Source organism: Mirounga leonina, unplaced genomic scaffold (assembly GCF_011800145.1).
Source record: "Mirounga leonina isolate KUSES-001 unplaced genomic scaffold, KU_Mleo_1.0 Mir_53, whole genome shotgun sequence".
Taxonomy (NCBI): Eukaryota; Metazoa; Chordata; class Mammalia; order Carnivora; family Phocidae; genus Mirounga; species Mirounga leonina.
Genome location: NW_023270807.1, coordinates 10,208,979 through 10,226,515, shown reverse-complemented (window position 1 = coordinate 10,226,515; position 17,537 = coordinate 10,208,979). Strand labels below are relative to the sequence as shown.

Below are 17,537 nucleotides of genomic sequence, written 5' to 3'. Positions count from 1 at the left end.
AAGGGAGTCCTGCAGATTTCCAATGCTACCACCTTTGGCAGAGTGAGCCTGCTTATTTCAGAGTAAAACCACACAGGCCATACAGCACAATGTACAGTACTCAGCCTCTGGAGCCGGGTGGACTGGGTTAGAATCCAGGTTTCACCACATAGGCAAGTTATTCTATTTCCCAACCCTCATCTGTAAGATGGGAACAACACATACTATGGAAGGTTGTTACATGAGACCATGTATGTAAAGTGCTTAAAACAGAGTGTAAAATTTAAACCATGTTTTATGTTTTCTTACCATAAAACATTCTTCGTAAAACATAAAAAATAGTATATATTTATACTGTCCCCATTTACACACATACACACACACACACACACACACAAACCTGCCTATCTCCAACACTCTGTCTTCAACTTGCTTCTAAGAAACAAGCAGGTGTTCTCAGGGACAAAGAGCATCAATGCTTAGCAGTCAGGATGGCAACAAGCCAGAGAAGAGCAAAGATCAGGATGGCCAAGTCAGAGGCACAGCTGAGGGGAAGTGCTGCAGGTGGGAGAGTGGGGTGTGCCTAAGGACAGTGTGGCCAACAGGGACTGCCCGCGGCCACCAGACGACGGCAATGCAGACAGGGTAGGCAGAACCCCCGAAGGGACAGCTGGCCTCGGGAGCTGTTCTCGCGGGTTTGCAGCTTTGCAAAGGCCCTCTCAGTTTTCCTTTCTCAGCCCAATCTCTCAGCCCCTTTTCCCCTGTGTGACCTTTGGCACATATCGTAATGATCACAAAAACCCCTATGTGGCAAGGAAAGGAGGTCAGGCTAGCGGGTAGCTGATGAGGACTCTAGTCCCAACTCTGACATCAAAGTGTTACAGAACCTTAGCCAAGTCCCTTCACTTCCCAGATGGGCCTAGGGCTGATGAAGAGAAAGAACCATCAGTAAAAAAAAAAAAAAAAATCCTAGAAGCCCTGAAGCATAAGAGGCCAAGGAGAAAGACAAAATAATCTTAACCCTGGACATCTTTAAGCCAAGAGTTACAGGATAATTTAATGCAAATCCATTCATTTTTTTTATATTCAACTTCATTATGTCCCTAGTGAAAATTCTGAAAGACCACAGCAAAAAGCGTAATAGGGCCACTTCCATAAGAGTGCCTGTGGGCCCACATTTGCTTTCCAACCCGAACAGAAATGCCTGACCCAGCACCTTCTGGGAAAACCAACCTTCGATTCAAAGAGATGTGTTCAGTGATAATTATGACAGCCACAGCCACAAAACCAGCCCACCAGGAAGTCTAAGGAGGGGAGGCAGGCAGCTGGAAGGACAGAACATTCCTCTCACCAGGAAGCAACTCCAGCTCCAAGCAAGAGATGGGTGACTTGATGCCACAGGGGCAAAGATCATTTAAGCCATTGTGTTCACGATGAAGAAGCACCCCCATTCACTCATGGAAGCCTTTAAGTGTCACCGGTGCCTGGAACCAAATGTAATCCTCCCAGGCCGTGGCTGGGATAGAGGGTCTGCCACAGGACAGGGTCACAGTCAGTTTGTGGCCACGGGTGGGCACTCGGTAGTTGAGCTTGGGTCGAAACCAATCTTCTCCACAGTCCCGGTGCCCCTGTGCCATGACAATGGTGCCCATGAGCGGAGGAGCCTGGAGCTCACTGAAGGCATCAGCCATGAAAATGGCTCGGAAGAGGCGGCGCAAACAAGCTGCTGTGCTCAGGCTCTGGTCCATGCTGTTGGGGGCCAAGCGGGACAAGTCAAGCTCGTAGAACTCCTTGGGACTTAAGGCACTGCCACCAAGGAGGATAAGCACGCGGGGTACTAATGTCCGGGCAAAGAAACCCTCCAGATGGCTGAGGACACTCTCCAGTTCTGCCAGGGCTTGTTGGCATTTCCTGCTGCTCACCTCAGCGGTGGCCCGAGCTTTCTTCTTCATCGCATCTTCGGCCTGTGAGGACAAAGACCAGTGAAAGGGAAGGACGAGATGGGGGAAGCTAATGCCCTTTGAATAACCCTGTGGGGATGCAGTATACTTCTGGGACTGGGTTTCCATGGCCATGACACTGGGTTTTTATCAGAGGGCAATATACTTAAAAAGGAAAATGCATTCTTTGTACAAAATCATACCTTTCCCATGCTCAGAACAGCAAAGACAGTACTCTGAAGCAGGAGGGCATCCAGAAATAAGCAACTAAAATAGTCAAGGAGATTTGGTGGCATGGCAGGTGGCAAACTTTGCTGTGCCATTAGTGACAACAGGAAATGAGGATAATCTGGATTAATAAAGGTGATTCTGGAGTTGGTCTTCCAGTTAAATGTGGAAAATTAAACACATGCTTATTTGTGGTCCCATCTAAAATACTACTAAATGAGATAAAAAGGAAGGGAGGGAGGGGAGAAAGAAAGGGAACTCCCAAGGGCAAAGAGAACTGGGAAGCAGACAAAGGTAACCACAATTTCTGGAAAAGAGAAGGCAGATGGAAGAATTCAAGGGAGCTGAATACCAAGTGCTAAAAGAGGGAACCCCCCATGAAAAGCAAACCGATTCACACTGCAGAACCCCAGAAGGGCTCAGGAATTGACAATTTAGGTACCACAGAAGAATGAACAGAGAGGAACTGAGTGAAAACCCATGTGAGGACCCTTAGATCATCTCCCAATTTCCTCCACCCAGTCTTCTCCAGAGAGAAGACTTTCCATACTGATGTTTTGGGAGTCCTCCAAAGAGACCACTAGGTTCCTACCCAATATCCTCAGAGTGAAGTCTATAGCTCACAAGGCCCAGCCATGCACACAGAGCTTTCATTAATTTATTCTTAAATATTCATCAGACACAGAATAAAAGCCTCTAACATGAAAGTCAGAGACCAAAACAAATAGGAAACTGAGAAACTGAACAGAGTAAAAATTCAAAAATACAATAATGAATATCCTCAAGTAAGAGAAGATCATATAGACATGAAACAACAGGATGGTATAAAAAAGAAACATGGAAAAAATTAGAAAGAGCTCTTAAGACTATGATCACAGGGGCACCTGGGTGGCTCAGTTAGTTAAGTGTCTGCCTTTGGCTCAGGTCAGGATCCCAGGGTTCTGGGACTGAGCCCCATGTCAGGCTCCCTGTTCAGCGGGGGTCTGCTTCTCCCTCTGCCCCTCCCCCACCCCGACTCATTCTCTCTCTGTCTCAAATAAATAATCTTTTTTTTTTTGAAGATTTTATTTATTTATTTGACAGAGAGAGGGAGAGCAGGAACACAAGCAGGGGGAGTGGAAAAGGGAGGAGCAGACCCCCACTGAGCAGGGAGCCCGATGCAGGGCTGATCCTAGGACCCTGGGATCACGACCCAAGCCGAAGGCAGACAGACACTTAATAACTGAGCCACCCAGGCACCCCATAAATAAAAAATCTTAAAAAAAAAAAAAAGATTATGATTGCCAAAGAAAATTATAAAAGTGTTAGAATATAAAGTCAAGGAAGTCCCCCAGTAAGTAAAACATAAAAATAAAGATGGGGGGTGCCTGGGTGGCTCAGTCAGTTAAGCGTCTCCCTTGGGCTCAGGTCATGATTCCAGGGTCCTGGGATCAAGCCCTGCACGGGGCTCCCTGCTCAGTGGGAGGCCTGCTTCTCCCTCTGCCTGCCGCTCCCCCTGCTTGTGCTCTATCAAATAAATAAAATCTTAAAAAAACCCCACAAAGACAAAGGGATGAACATCTGGGGAGAAAAGACATTAAAATTAAAAGGTCAGTTCATCAAGTCCAAATGCAACACAATAGCAGTTTCAGAAAAAGAAAATGAGAAAATGCTGGAGGGTTAGACTATCAAAGACTAGGGTGGGGAGAAACTAAAGCCATGCAGCTGAAACACATTCCTTACAGCTGTTGAGGCTGACAGGGGCTGAAGATTCCTCAGAACCCCCTTTCACCTGCCTACCGTGTACAGTCACAGTCTCCTCACCAGCTTTCTCCCAAAGCCTGTGCCTACCTGCGTAGAAGGTTTTCGATAGAAGTGCTTAAGCTGTTCATAGGGCAGAGGCAGTTGTTGGCGCTGGTACATGATATGCTTTAGAAGTTCACAAGTAAACCGACAGCAGCCTTCCTGGCTCACAGGCCCGGGAAACACCACTGGCACCATGCAGTCTCTGGGGCGAAAGGGCTCCGAAAGGTTGGGAGGTTCTTGAGTAGAGGTAGTCTCAAGTAGTTCTATCTGGGGGGCGTGGGTTTCCTCTGACTTCTCATACCATTCCAAATCTAGTAGGTGCGCAGAGGGACAGAAGAGAGACAAAAAATTTAAAAGCCAGTCAGTCTTCTCATTCCCCTGTACTGGGGAGGGGACAGCCCGACACATTCCCTCCGCAAACTCCTTGAGGGTGGTGGCGGGGAGATTCCAGACCCCAGTCGCCTAAGATGATTTCAGTGACGGCTGGATGGGGAATGGGAATGGGGGAGGGAGAATTTCGGACGCCGTGACTAGGGCTCCGCTCAGAAAGTGGAGGCCCTAACCCGGGGAAATTCGTTTACACTAAGAGTAATCAAGCGGGATCCAGAACGCCGCGGAGAGGAAGACAGAGTAGGGACGAACCAATGGGATCCAGGACCGAGGGGGCGATGGAGTACCTGGAGCCGAGCGGGAGCCAGGAGGGACGCCGGCAAATGGGGGCAAGGAAGACGGGCCAGAGAAAGGGTCATGGACTCAAAGACTGGATAGCGGCGGTAGGGAAGAAACAGGTCCCCAAGGCTCCCCGAGCTCCGAAGCCCAGGCCTTACCAGGTACTGCAGGCCGGCACAGCACTTCCGGCTCCGGAGCCGCCATCACGACCTCCTCCCGCTGCTCCGTGCGGTTTGAATAGGCGCCTCGCGGGGTATCATGGGAAGCCCTTGCCTCCACTTCCGGCTCGACTGGGACGAGTGGGGGCGCGGCGCCGCCGCAGTGGTGGAAGCTGGGCGGGGTTGGGATTTGAGCCCGGTGCTCTCTCCGAACAGTCCTGCACGGGTTCCGCCGAGCCCTTCCCCCACAGGGAACCCACGCTCTCTCAGCCACTGAGGTCTGCCTTCCAGAGGACACTCATCCTCACGCACCCATTCTCTCCTGCGTTCACTCTTCGCTGTGCACCTACTTCGTGCCAGGCCCTGTCCTAGGTGCTGGAGCCTCTGGCAAACAAGCAGAAGGCGGTTGCTGTCCTAAGGGGTTTGCTGCCTAGAAATACGATACCATGTGATGAATTATATACCGTGGGGTGTGCACGGGCTGTGGATAGAAGAACCGGCCACCTAAGCTAGCGGGGTGGTCCCAGAGGAAATGTGCCCAGGAAACTGTGACCTATAGGATGAGTAAAAGTAAAGAGGAGGGCTTAGGTATCCTGGAGACCTTGAGAGACAAGAGCATCCTCCATTCAAGGAATGAAAAGAGTTCAAGGGCGCCTGGGTGGCTCAGTAGGTTGAGTGAGGGACTCTTGATTTGGGCTCAGGTCATGATCTCAGGGTCAGGACATTAGCTCTGCAAGGGGCTCTGCGCTCAGTGCCAGAGTCTGCTTGAGATTCTCTCCCTCTCCCTCTGCTCCTCACCCACTCACGCTCTCTCTCTCTAAATAAATAAAAAAATTTTAAAAAGGAAAGAAAAGAGTTCAAATTATAAAGAGTTAAGGCTGTGGCAGACGAACAGGATCCAGATCATGGTAAAGCTTTACATGAGCTTTACTCAGCGCCCCAAATAAATCTTTTTTAAAAATGGATTGAAGGGGTGCCTGGGTGGTTCAGTCGGTTAAGTGTCTGCCTTTGGCTCAGGTCCTGATCCCAGGATCCTGGGATCAAGCCCCGAGTCAGGCTCTCTGCTCAGCAGGGAGCCTGCTTCTCCCTCTTCCTTTGTGCCTCCCCTCCACTTGTGCTCACTCTATCTCTCTCTATCTCTCAAATAAATAAATAAAATCTTTTAAAAAATACAATGGATTGGGGCATCTGGGTGGCTCAGTTCGTTAAGCGACTGCCTTTGGTTCAGGTCATGATCCTGGAGTCCCAAGATCGAGTCCCACACTGGACTCCCTGCTCGGCAGGGAGTCTGCTTCTCCCTCTGACCCTCCCCCCTTTCGTGCTCTCTCTCTCAAATAAATAAATTTTTTAAAAATAATAAAATGGATTAAAGATCTAAACATAAAAATAAACCTCCAAACTCCTTGAAGAAAATATTGGGGAATAATTCATAATCTAGCAGTGGGGTTACCCTAGGCATGACACAAAACCAAGAAAGTATAAATGGAAAGATTGCTACTTTGAATTTATTTTTAAATTTTTTTTATTTTTTATTTCATTATTTATTTGTCAGAGAGAGAGAACAAGCAGGTGGTGTGGCAGGCAGGGGGATTGGCAGGCAGAGGGAGAAGCAGGCTCCCCGCTGAGCAAGAAGCCCAACTCGGGACTCAATCCCAGGACCCTGAGATCATGACCCGAGCCGAAGGCAGACGCTTAACCAACTGAGCCACCCACGTGTCCCTGAATTTAAAACTTATGTAAAGGTACTCTACACAAAGAATAAATGACTAATTATATACCAGGAAAAATTGTGTGTGTGTGTGTGTGTGTGTGTAATCCCATAGCCAAACACCTCATAAGCAACCCCTCCAGGAAGCCAAACACATCTACTACCTTCTATCTCCCAGGACCCTGATCTCCTCCTAGACAGTCATCCCTGTTTAGTCTACTCCTCTGCCAGCCTTCACTCCTGTCCGTGGTAAGCTAGGATTCAAGAATGGGATATCAGAATAGGTTATCCCCTCCCATTTCTTAGAAGAAATTCTCCACTTAGGAGAAAAGAGGATTGGGATGGACGAAGTGAAATTTTGTATGTTGGGTCATTGAAAGACACAAGGAGATGAGAGGATGAGTGTTATCAGGCAAGTGCAGCAGGCCCTGGTTATCAAGGGAACACAGAGTTGGTGGTGGTGAGAATGTTGGGGGAATAGTCTTGGCTCTCCCTTCCAACTTCCATCCTTCTTGCGATCTCTTACTGAATTCCTCAGTCTCAGCCTCTAAATAGCAGTTTTCCTGGCAGGGTCGTGCCCCTGGCTGGAGTTGACCTCTGCAGCATTACCTTCCTTTCGCTGAATAGGGTCGAAAAGAGAGAAATCATGCGTGCTTTCAACCACTGAAGACCGCAAAATTGGCTGGATCTGCTGGGCCCTTTTGCAGATTTTGGTCCTTCTGCTTCCATGGCTTTGGGGAGTTATGCCTTGTGGAGAGCAACTGAATGATAAGTAACCCACCTCCCTCCTTGTAGTCTTGAGGGGAAGCCATGGACTCCACGAGGTCTGAACCCCTGAAAGGATCACCAGAGGTAAGTCACTGTTGCGGCTTCTAGTTTTCCAAGGAAAACTGAGACCTGGAGGGAAGGGTCGTTTTATTTCCTGGCTGTGTGAGAGCATCTCGATGTTTGTGAAAGAGGGGAAGTGGACATAGGGTGAATGGTGAATCATGGGACAGCCATGGGGCTAGGAATTGAACCCTGGCGTCCTGACTCCCAGCCCGGCAACACTAATTGCTTCTCCACTCTGCCTTTCCAGTGTCTTGTGCGCTGGTTTTCTGTCGCTGAGTGTTTATTCTTTGCCGACTGCAAGAGCCCTAAAGAGCAAGAGAGATGGCTTGGCGAGAAAGTCAAAAGTCAGTAATCCCGGGCCCTTGGCCAAGTTTCTATTGCCAGCCACTTCTCCCAGCCACAGCCCTAGCAGTGGCTGACGTAACCCGAGCCCCAGCCCCGCCCCAAGTAGGGGCCAGGCGCCTCCTACCGGCCTGGCTATTTTAAAACTAAACTCGCAGTGCCGGGATTGGTTCGGCTTCAAAACAAAGGGGAGGGGTAATACTCGCTAAGGGCATCCTTGTAGCCCTCGGGCTGCAAGGCTGGTTTATAGGTTCGGGCCTCGTGTTGGTGGCACCGCGGTGTCTCGGGTTGCTAAAACCAGCCCCCGGAGGGTACCAGCCTGGTAATAAAGTAGTGACTACTGGGTAAAGGTGGCATAATCATCGCAACAATAACAGCCGTAATTAGGCTAACCACCATCTGCCTCCGCCCTGGCATTCGCCCTGACTCACCCCGACGGCACGCCAGCTGTCGGGGAAGAAACTGAGGCAGGGGCGGAGCCAGCCGGCTGGAGGGACCAGTCGCCCTGAATTTTGCAGCTCTCCAGGTCCAAAACCTGTTGTCTGGGATCTCGCTAAGGGGCCAAACCAAGGAGTGCAAAGCTTGATTCTGATGTAAGCTCTCCACCTCGGGTGACTGCCCCACCCCCAGGCTGCGGGTCCCTAATCTTTTCCCCCAAGGAGGCCCGAGGAAAAGACCCGCTCAGAGCAAGGAGATTGGGAATCAGACTACAGCTCCCCTAGGCCTTTGCGTGCAAAGGCGCACTCCTTGCCTACGCCCCGAAGTCTCGCCGCGGCCCCTTGAGCTGCAATGCCTCCTGGGAATTGTAGGGCATCGGCAGCTCATTTAGGGGAGGTCCCAGGCTTGAGGACTCTATCTCCCGTGGTGCCCCGCGGCTGTTTCTGACGCGACCCCGGGCCAGAGAAGGGCGGGGGCGTGGCCTGCGGAGGGCCCCACCCCGCTCTCCTCTGGCTGGCCCGACGCGGCGGTGGCAGTAGGGGCGGCGGCGGCGGTGGCGGTGGCGGTGGGGGGGAGGGGCCGGGCGGGGGGCTGGTGGCAGCGGCGGATGGACTCGCGGGTATCGGAGCTGTTCGGCGGCTGCTGCCGGCCCGGAGGGGGCCCGGCCGTGGGCGGAACCCTTAAGGCTAGGGGGGCCGGCGGCAGCAGCGGCTGCGGGGGCCCAAAGGGGAAAAAGAAGAACGGAAGGAACAGAGGGGGCAAAGCCAACAATCCTCCGTACTTGCCCCCCGAGGTGAGCCCCATGAGAAGTGGCGGGTGAGGAGAGGAAATCACTCTTTCCGGTCCTGGGACTCCAGGGAGGCGGAGCAGAGGGAATTGATACCCCCTTCCGGTGTCAGAACACTGTGGGGAGAAGGGAACCCTTCCTTCCGGTCCCAGGACCCCTGGGAGGACTTTCCTTCTGGTGTCAGGACCCCAGGGAGGAAGATTGGGGAGGGAGGATTTCTGGAAGAGGATTCTGATCCAGTAACCTCAGGAGGAGAAGTGGCGAAAGGGTATCCCACTTTCATCCCCTTGGAGAAAGCAAAGTAGAATGCCCTGGCTTCATCCTTCTGCAACAGAAGGGAGACTGCATCCTGGGATGAGAAGGCAGCAGAGTTTTCTAAACTTGTTCCACAGGGGAGGAGGGGAGTACTGGGGAAAAGAGCAATATGTTCCGCCTCTGTCCCTGAGTACACATATACACACGCATAAAAGCAGACAACAGTCAGGCTTAAGTCCTCTTGCCCTTTGTCCTATGAGGAAGTGGGGATGGCTTCCTGCCCCATCTATCCCTAAGGCAGAGAATAACTGCTGTTTTGTCCCTCTTAGGAAAGGAGGACCCAGGGGAAAGAGCCTAAGCCAGTGGTTATCAAACTTTAGCATGTATCAGAATCACCTGGATTGCTGCCTCACCCCTGGAGTTTCTGATTCAGTAGGTCAGAGGTGGGCCTGATACTCCGCATTTCTTACAAGTTCCCAGGCAGCGCTAATGCTCCTGGTCCTGGGATCACACTTTGAGAACCATTGGCCTAGACCGTCATCCTTGTACCACTTTTCTGAAGCCACCCATCCTAATTCTTCACCTTTAGCAAAATGATAAAAAGGAAGATCTTTGTTAATGGGACAAGATCTCCCTTTTACTCCGTGAGGTAGAGATTGTGGGTGAAGACCTGTTAAGAGCCTGGAAGTCAGAGGGCCTTGAAGAGATGGAATGATGACAGGAAGGGAAAAAGAAAAATGGCCAGGGAGGAGGAGTGCCAAAATGCAGGACAGGCACAGGAAGCAAATCTCTTATCCTGTTGCACCCTAGAGGGGAAGGCTCAGGCAACAGGTTGCTTCTGTGGTGGGTCACCTGATAGAGGGAAGATGTAGAGGAGGTTGTGTGGGTGGATTCAGGATTTCATCTCATCTGAAGCATGTGAATCTGGTTTGTGGAGTCTGTCCCCTTTATTGCATTTCCTGAGTTTCTTCTCTTCATCTCAGCCCCAGCTTTGGAGCCCTGCCCCTCATTTTACCTGGGCTAGTCTCTCATCAGGCTTATAGTGACCAGCGCTGAGCTCACCCTTTGGCCCTGGTCCAGAACCTCTTGCAGACTCTTACGCTTGGTGACATCAGCTGAGAGGGGTGGGCCGGAAGGAATGGTGTCTCCCAGACCAGTGGCAGAGAATGACCTCAGCAACCTGAACACAGGAAATCTGGACTTCTGGGGACAACAGTTTGAGGCCCCAGGGAGAAGGAAGGGGTGATCTTGCATCTAGGAAGAGTATACCACCAGTAATCAAAGAAAGGAGGGACTAGGTTTTTGTTTCTGGCTCACATGGGTGACTCACTGTATTCTTAGAGGCCTTCAGAGAGGTCCATTGGGAGTGAGTAGAGGGTTTGTGTCTAAGCAGGTGCCACTGAGGTTCCTGCTCTCTCAAGTTAGCTGCCTGGGCCCCAGCAGGAATCAGAAGGAAGTAGAAGTTGGTCAGGACAGTGTGTCAGAACTGCTTTCTGTTTCTTTTCAGGCTGAAGATGGAAACATCGAATATAAAGTGAGTCTTAGGCTGGGGAGGGGCAGGTTGTCCTTGCTGGTATGGGGTGATTTTTTTCTGAGATCCCCCCAACCCCATGATGTATAGCAATTTAGGGAAATGATTCAGGGTAAAGGCTCCATACCTCATTCTGTTGGAGGGGGACTCACTGTTTGAGGAGACCAGGGATGAGGGGCTTTAAGTGGGAAGGAAAGGTCCTAGTCCTTACAGCAGGACAGGTGGGAGCATGTGGGTTTAGGAGGAGCATCTCTGACTTGATTTTCTTATGACACCTCACCTGTCCTAAGCTGAAGCTGGTGAATCCATCCCAGTACCGCTTTGAGCACCTGGTGACACAGATGAAGTGGCGGCTCCAGGAGGGCCGCGGTGAGGCTGTCTACCAGATTGGGGTAGAGGACAATGGGCTGCTGGTGGGGCTGGCTGAGGAGGAGATGCGGGCATCCCTCAAGACCCTGCACCGGATGGCAGAGAAGTATGCTTCCCAATCCCTATTCTCTTTACCTAACTGGAGAGGACCTGTGAATACCCAGTCACCTTGGGCCTGAGGGGCCAACGCGGGACTTCCTTCTGCTGCCTGCTCTTGACAAAGGGCTGAAGTGGGAAGGGCTAGTGTTCTGGGTTCCTCCATGTTGGACCGAGGCTTTTTTGCTCCTTGATTTAAGATTTGTGTGTTTAAAAGGATGTGGGATAGGCTGGAGGGCGGTAGGAAGCGAAGTCGCGTGTTGGGAGGTGTTGAAAGGCCATTTGGTCCAGAGCCAGGTTGGAAGGTGGGGGGCAGGAGAGTCCAGGTGAAATGTGGCAGCCGTGGCCTTGCTCTGACAGGGTCGGGGCAGATATCACTGTTCTCCGGGAGCGGGAAGTGGATTATGACAGCGACATGCCCCGGAAGATTACCGAAGTGCTGGTACGAAAGGTCCCTGACAACCAACAGGTGAGCATACACCCTTCCCTTACCTCTCACACCCTTGCTCCCCAGGAGGGTCACTGGCCTGGGAACCTGGGGGCGTCCAGGTCATTATTTGGTCCCCAGGGAGTGTCACTGCCCTTAACCCACCTGTCCGTGGAGAGACGTAAGGGATTGGAGCCCTTACCTCTCGCAATTCATCCACAGTTCCTAGACCTCCGTGTGGCCGTCCTGGGCAATGTGGACTCAGGGAAGTCGACTCTGCTTGGAGTCCTGACCCAGGGAGAGCTGGACAATGGGCGGGGCCGGGCTCGGCTCAACCTTTTCCGCCACCTGCATGAGATTCAGTCTGGCCGAACCTCCAGCATCAGCTTCGAGATCCTGGGCTTTAACAGCAAGGGAGAGGTGCATGCAATCAGCGGGACCCAGTGGGGCCAGACTCTGAGGATGGGATGGTAGTGGTGAAGGACAGAGCCCGAGGACAGAGCCCAAGGGCAGACTTTTTGGAGTAGTGTAGAAGACCCTGAGGGCAGGGAACAAGCTCTGTCTCCTTAGAAAACAAATGGGGAATCAGCTGAGTTATATCAGATACGGGGCTCAGGGGTAGGAGGCAGGGTCACCCAGTGACTGGTTTAGGTCCTGGCGACTCTTAAAGGGTTGGGGAGGCTGACAGGGGGCACTGAGAGCCCTGGGCTCTGGGCCAGGTGGTGAATTACAGTGACTCACGGACGGCAGAAGAGATCTGTGAAAGCAGCTCCAAGATGATCACGTTCATCGACCTGGCAGGCCACCACAAGTACCTACACACTACCATCTTCGGCCTCACCTCCTACTGCCCCGACTGCGCCCTGCTGCTCGTCAGTGCTAACACTGGGATTGGTACGGGGCAGGGGGGCAGGGACGGGGCTGGTGGGGGGTGCTGACTCTCCTACCCTGAGTCTCCTCGAATCCGGGAGTCAGACGAACTCTCCTGTCCCCCCTGCGCCCTCCCACATTCTCACCCCTCTCCTGCTGCCCGCCTTCCTTCTCTGAGGCAGCTGGCACCACAAGGGAGCATCTGGGGCTGGCCTTGGCCCTGAAAGTGCCCTTCTTCATCGTGGTCAGCAAGGTGGACCTGTGTGCCAAGACCACAGTGGAGAGGACAGTACGCCAACTAGAGCGGGTCCTCAAGCAGCCTGGCTGCCACAAAGTCCCCATGCTGGTCACCTCCGAGGATGACGCTGTCACTGCGGCTCAGCAGTTCGCCCAGTCACCCAAGTAAGCTTTCCTCACTCCAGAGCCCTGATCATGGGGAAGGCTGCCGCGTGGCGTCCCACCCCAGGACAAGACCAGTTCTGGCTCAGTTCTGTGTTTTTTCCGGTTGGGATTGTGGGAGGGAGTCTGCTAGCCAGCCTGGAGGCTTGCTGGTGCCTGGGATGCAGGAGACAAAGTGCTATGCCAGGCATTCGCTGTCTCCCTTGGGCTTCGGGGTGAGCCTTGTGAGCCACATTCCTTGGCTGGCTCACAGAGAAAGGACTCAGAGCTCCTGACAAGGTCAGCAGATAGGAGAGAGGTGCCCCTGCCCACTCCCCCCCACCCCCGCCCCAGAAGCTCCCCATTGCATGCAGGGAGCTCTAGCCTCTGCTTCCTATTAGAAGCTTCCTCATCTGTCCATTCCATGCCTCCCTCTACAGCGTCACTCCTATCTTCACGCTGTCCAGCGTATCTGGAGAGAGTCTGGACCTGCTTAAAGTCTTTCTGAATATCTTGCCACCACTCACCAACAGCAAAGAGCAGGAGGAACTCATGCAGCAGCTGACGGAATTTCAGGTAATTTGCCACCTGAACGGGCAGTGAGTTGGAGAACTGGGAGGGACTAATTCTGACCGAGCCCTGAGCCTGTTTCAAGATTTTGGACTTGCCAGCCCTACTTGGCTGGCTGTTGATAGCGTTTTCTTTGGCCTCAGGTGGACGAAATCTACACAGTACCGGAGGTGGGGACAGTTGTTGGAGGGACACTTTCCAGGTGAGTTGCTTTGCTTGCTCCCCATCCCCTCCAGCCCTCACATACCCATACACTCCATCATGGCCTTAAGGAGACCTTGGAGTTGTACAGACCGATCTAAACGACGTGCTTGTTTCCGGATTGGGCTTTCACCATGAGAAGAGCTGGAGAAGCCTAGTCTGTTGACTCAGGAGGGAAGAACTAGTATTGCCGCTAACTAGAAATCTCCAGGCTCCTGAGGGAGAAGTGTGGGTCTTGAGCCCCAGTTGTATTCACCTGACATCATTTCCACATAGGGAAATGAGAGATCCCTTAAGGCTTTTTTCAAAGCAGAGGGTGTGTTTAGTGTCAAAGCTGCAGATACCTCTCACCATCACTACTGGCCTTTCCAGGTATTAGCCGTTAGAGTCTGAAGCTTGAACTGGGGCCTCCTCCCCTGCGCCCCACCCCGCAACCGAGGGAGTCAGCTTAGAAGGGAAAGAATGTTCTGGGTGACCCTCGCAGAGAAGGAGGCTGTTGGGGGTAGGGGGTGCTAAACTGACACCGTGCCACCTGCCCTCTGGGCCGCAGTGGGATTTGCCGTGAGGGGGACCAGCTGGTGGTGGGCCCCACGGATGATGGCTGCTTCCTGGAGCTGAGAGTGTGCAGCATCCAGCGCAACCGCTCTGCCTGTCGTGTGCTGCGAGCTGGTCAGGCTGCTACGTTGGCCCTCGGGGACTTTGACCGTGCACTTCTTCGCAAGGTAAGGTGGGAGGATGGGTTGGAGAGGGAACCCAAAGAGAAGTGCCTGGGAGACTGACTGCTTGAATGAGAAGCACCTAAGATGCTTCAGAGGAACTCAAAGGAAATAGTCTCTAACCCAAGAAGGTGGTTACATAGACTGTATGAAAAAGGCTTGGAATACTGAGAATACTTAAATATGGATCATTGTCGTCCAGGAGCCTAGAAATACTAAGCATTAGAAGGATTAGAGGACATGGCAGGGATGAGGAAGAGTTCTAAGTGGAGAGTTTTGAATATTGTCTTCTAAGGTCTTTGTGTTCGAAGTCCTAGAGGAAGAGGTTCAGGAGCTGGAGAGGGTGTGACGGTGGTGGGGGAGGGAGAGACTAATGCCAGGTCTGCCCTTGGTCTGGGGGCTGTGCCTCCGCAGGGCATGGTGATGGTGAGCCCCGAGATGAATCCTACCATCTGCTCAGTGTTCGAGGCAGAGATAGTCCTACTGTTCCATGCCACCACGTTCCGGCGAGGCTTCCAGGTGACAGTACACGTGGGCAATGTACGTCAGACAGCAGTGGTGGAAAAGATCCATGCCAAGGTGAGAGGGACCCAGCCGTGCCGTTTTTCCAGGGAAAAGTTAGAATTCTTGTGCCTCCAGAAAGGAAGGAGGCCTGACCCCAGACTCACAGAGAACTCCCTGATCCCACAAAGGGGACAGAGCCCCACTCTGGGTGGGTAGAAGCCTGATAGGCCCCTGAGGGTGGAGAGCCAAGGCTCGTAGAGAATGGGATGGGAGGCACTGTCCAGGACGAGTGATGGCGTATCTGCTGCAGGACAAGCTGCGGACAGGGGAGAAGGCAGTGGTACGTTTCCGCTTCCTGAAACACCCAGAGTACCTGAAGGTGGGCGCCAAGCTGCTGTTCCGGGAGGGTGTCACCAAGGGCATCGGCCATGTCACCGATGTACAAGCCATTGCAGCAGGAGAGGCCCAGGCCAACATGGGCTTCTGAACTCCTCCAGGCAGGCACAGCTCCATTGCTGTCCCTACAATACATGAGGTGACTTCTGGCCATGCTGCCCACTGTTGGCGGCTCTGTGTGTTAATAGGCAAGGGAGAGACCGGTGCTCTCTGCCCCATGCTCCCTGCCACCTTTCTGGAGAGGTGCCAAGCTCGGTGTGGCCAGGGAGGGGCAGTCCTGAGGGAGAAGACAGGAGAATTCAGGGCAGTGCTCAGCAGCTGTGTGCCCACCTGGTTGGCTCATCAACCCTGGCAACCCCATGGCCTGTCTGCTGGAGGGAGCTGACCACCGCCACCTTGGCCCCACTGTCGAGACTGAGCATGATTTGCCGGTGTGGTCCCTGCACTTCAGGAATTGTCACAACAACTGGGGGTGGTCCTCGAAAGCACTCCTTTTTCTATACCTCTTCTCAAGGCCATGTAAGTTGCCCATCTCTACTTGACTGTGGACAAAAGACATTTGCTCCTGGCCATCTGGTGGCCCAGGGTCTGAAGAAATGGCACAGGGACAGAGCTCCCACCTTGTGCTGAGACATGAGGTCTGTTCCTCAGCTTTGTCTCCTTTCCCTTCTTCACTCAAGGGCCATTTCCCATTTCTCTGCTCATAGGCCCCACAGGTGCTATTTGTCGTGCTGGCCCAGGCGTGGGGCTGCCAAGCTCAGGTTTGGCATACCGAAGGTCAGCTGCATGTCAATCAGTCTTGTCCCCTCCTCTGCAGTGATTTGTTGGTTTTAATGCTGGATCAAACAGTGTTTTACTTTCCCAGACGAGTGACTGGGGACCTGACCCACAGCTCCTCATCCTGCCACCCTTTCCCCCCCCTTCCTGCTCCCATGTAAGTCCTCCCTCTGTTGCAGGGAACCTAGAGGAAAGGGAAAGATGTTGCCATATTTCCTACTCTTAGGGCATGGACTCCCTCCTTTCCCTTTGTTAATGTCCTGGGTTCCCCGGACTCAGGGATTTGTTGGTTCAGGTTTCTCTGCATATATGTGTGTGTGTGTATATCTATATATATACACACACACACATATACACACACACACATATATACATATATATATATATTTAAATACACACATATATATTGTACAGAATAAAAAATGTTTTATTGAATACACTGTGCTTATGCTTAAGATACGGGCTCAGCTTCCAGAGCTAGATTCCTCTTCAGGATCAGACAAGTGAAACCCTAACACTGCTGAGCCCTGAATGGGGAAGGAACCCATCTGGTGTCTCATTCACCATTCTTCCTTTCCTCTCCCTCCCATGCGGATCAGTGTTCTGGTATCGTGACCTGGCTATTCTGGCCTATTTGCATAGTTCTCAAGTGAGCAGAATAGAAAGTGAAACTGCCGCCTTTTCAGCTGAGATAGGTAACCACGCCCCCTGCCGAGGTCACAGTGGTGAGGAGACCGCTCCGTGCCTGTCAGAGGTTTGGAGATTAGTGTGCCAGCTACTTAATGAAGAATGGATCTTAGAGTCTTGGCAATCTGGCCCTCGGACTTTCCCTAGCAATGCAAAATAGCCTGAAGTGAAGTTTACGTAGCCTAAACTGGCTTCTTGGAGCTCTGAGGGCCACCCAGCGAAACCTTAGTCCTTTCTTCCTGTTTCTGTGTTCAGAGTACCTGTCATGTTTTATAGGACTGCGTTTTGAGTACTGATCCTTACAAAAGAAATTTGATGATAAATGTGGCCCAAGGTCCCATGAGGCATTCTGTCTACAGGGTTTTTTGTTTGTTTGTTTTTAAGAGGGAGAGTGCGTGCCAGCGAGCAGCCGGGTTGGTGTTGGGTGGGCGGGTGGACAGAAAGAGAGAAAATCTCCCAAGCTGGGCCTGACACAGGGCTTGATCTCAAGACCCCAAGATCATGACGTGAGCTAAAATCAAGAGCGGGAAGCTGAACCGACTGAGCCACGCAGGCGCCCCCATCTCCAGGGTATTAAAGTAATAGCTTCCCTAACTATTCAAGCTCTGCTGTTTTTAAAAAATATCACTGGCTTAACTTGCTACCGTAAGAAGCCTGTGGTTGAAGAACTTCCTCTTCCTCCTGTGTTGGGGACTAAGAGCTATTTACTTCCTTCTGTGCAGTTGCTGATAAACAGCTCAGAGAGTAGGTTGTATTCAGCGAAAACGTACTATAGCTTTCACCCAACGCTGACTTTTGCATGTCTGTCTGCTGTCCCCTCCACAGGCTAATTGTCAGTATGCTGGGGCAGGGTTGGCATTTCCAAGAAAACAGAAGGTGTGCTCCTGGTATGGTC

At 52.1% G+C, this 17,537-nt stretch overlaps 2 protein-coding genes across 3 annotated transcripts; one reads left to right on the top strand and one right to left on the bottom strand.

Moving 5' to 3' along the window:
- Nucleotides 1-739: 739 nt before the first annotated feature.
- MAD2L1BP (MAD2L1 binding protein) lies at nt 740-4,901 on the bottom strand. The gene is made up of 3 exons (XM_034991061.1): nt 4,760-4,901; nt 3,978-4,243; nt 740-1,943 (listed from the first exon to the last, which is right to left on the bottom strand). The coding sequence occupies exons 1-3, from the start codon at nt 4,803-4,805 to the stop codon at nt 1,431-1,433; spliced, it is 825 nt and encodes a 274-aa protein (XP_034846952.1). The 5' UTR covers nt 4,806-4,901; the 3' UTR covers nt 740-1,430.
- Nucleotides 4,902-8,658: 3,757 nt separating this feature from the next.
- On the top strand, nt 8,659-17,250 carry GTPBP2 (GTP binding protein 2). 2 transcript variants are annotated; one of them, XM_034990569.1, is made up of 12 exons: nt 8,659-8,871; nt 10,628-10,654; nt 10,942-11,126; nt 11,477-11,585; nt 11,766-11,963; nt 12,263-12,437; nt 12,596-12,815; nt 13,232-13,367; nt 13,505-13,563; nt 14,113-14,284; nt 14,693-14,857; nt 15,093-17,250. In XM_034990569.1, exons 1-12 carry the CDS (start codon nt 8,686-8,688, stop codon nt 15,267-15,269), a joined length of 1,809 nt encoding a protein of 602 aa, XP_034846460.1. In that variant the 5' UTR covers nt 8,659-8,685; the 3' UTR covers nt 15,270-17,250. The 2 variants fall into 2 exon arrangements, with proteins under 2 accessions (XP_034846460.1, XP_034846461.1); XM_034990570.1 differs by lacking the exon at nt 11,766-11,963.
- The last annotated feature ends 287 nt before the right edge of the window (nt 17,251-17,537 follow it).

Coding starts and splice junctions, on each gene's coding strand:
- GTPBP2 (XM_034990569.1), top strand. CDS start 8,686: ATGGACTCGCGGGTATCGGAGCTGTTCGGCGGCTGCTGCCGGCCCGGA. Junction 8,872..10,627: donor CTCCGTACTTGCCCCCCGAG/GTGAGCCCCATG, acceptor GTTTCTTTTCAG/GCTGAAGATGGAAACATCGA. Junction 13,564..14,112: donor GTTGGAGGGACACTTTCCAG/GTGAGTTGCTTT, acceptor TCTGGGCCGCAG/TGGGATTTGCCGTGAGGGGG.
- MAD2L1BP (XM_034991061.1), bottom strand. CDS start 4,805: ATGGCGGCTCCGGAGCCGGAAGTGCTGTGCCGGCCTGCAGTACCTG. Junction 4,244..4,759: donor GTGCCGGCCTGCAGTACCTG/GTAAGGCCTGGG, acceptor CGCACCTACTAG/ATTTGGAATGGTATGAGAAG. Junction 1,944..3,977: donor ATCGAAAACCTTCTACGCAG/GTAGGCACAGGC, acceptor TTGTCCTCACAG/GCCGAAGATGCGATGAAGAA.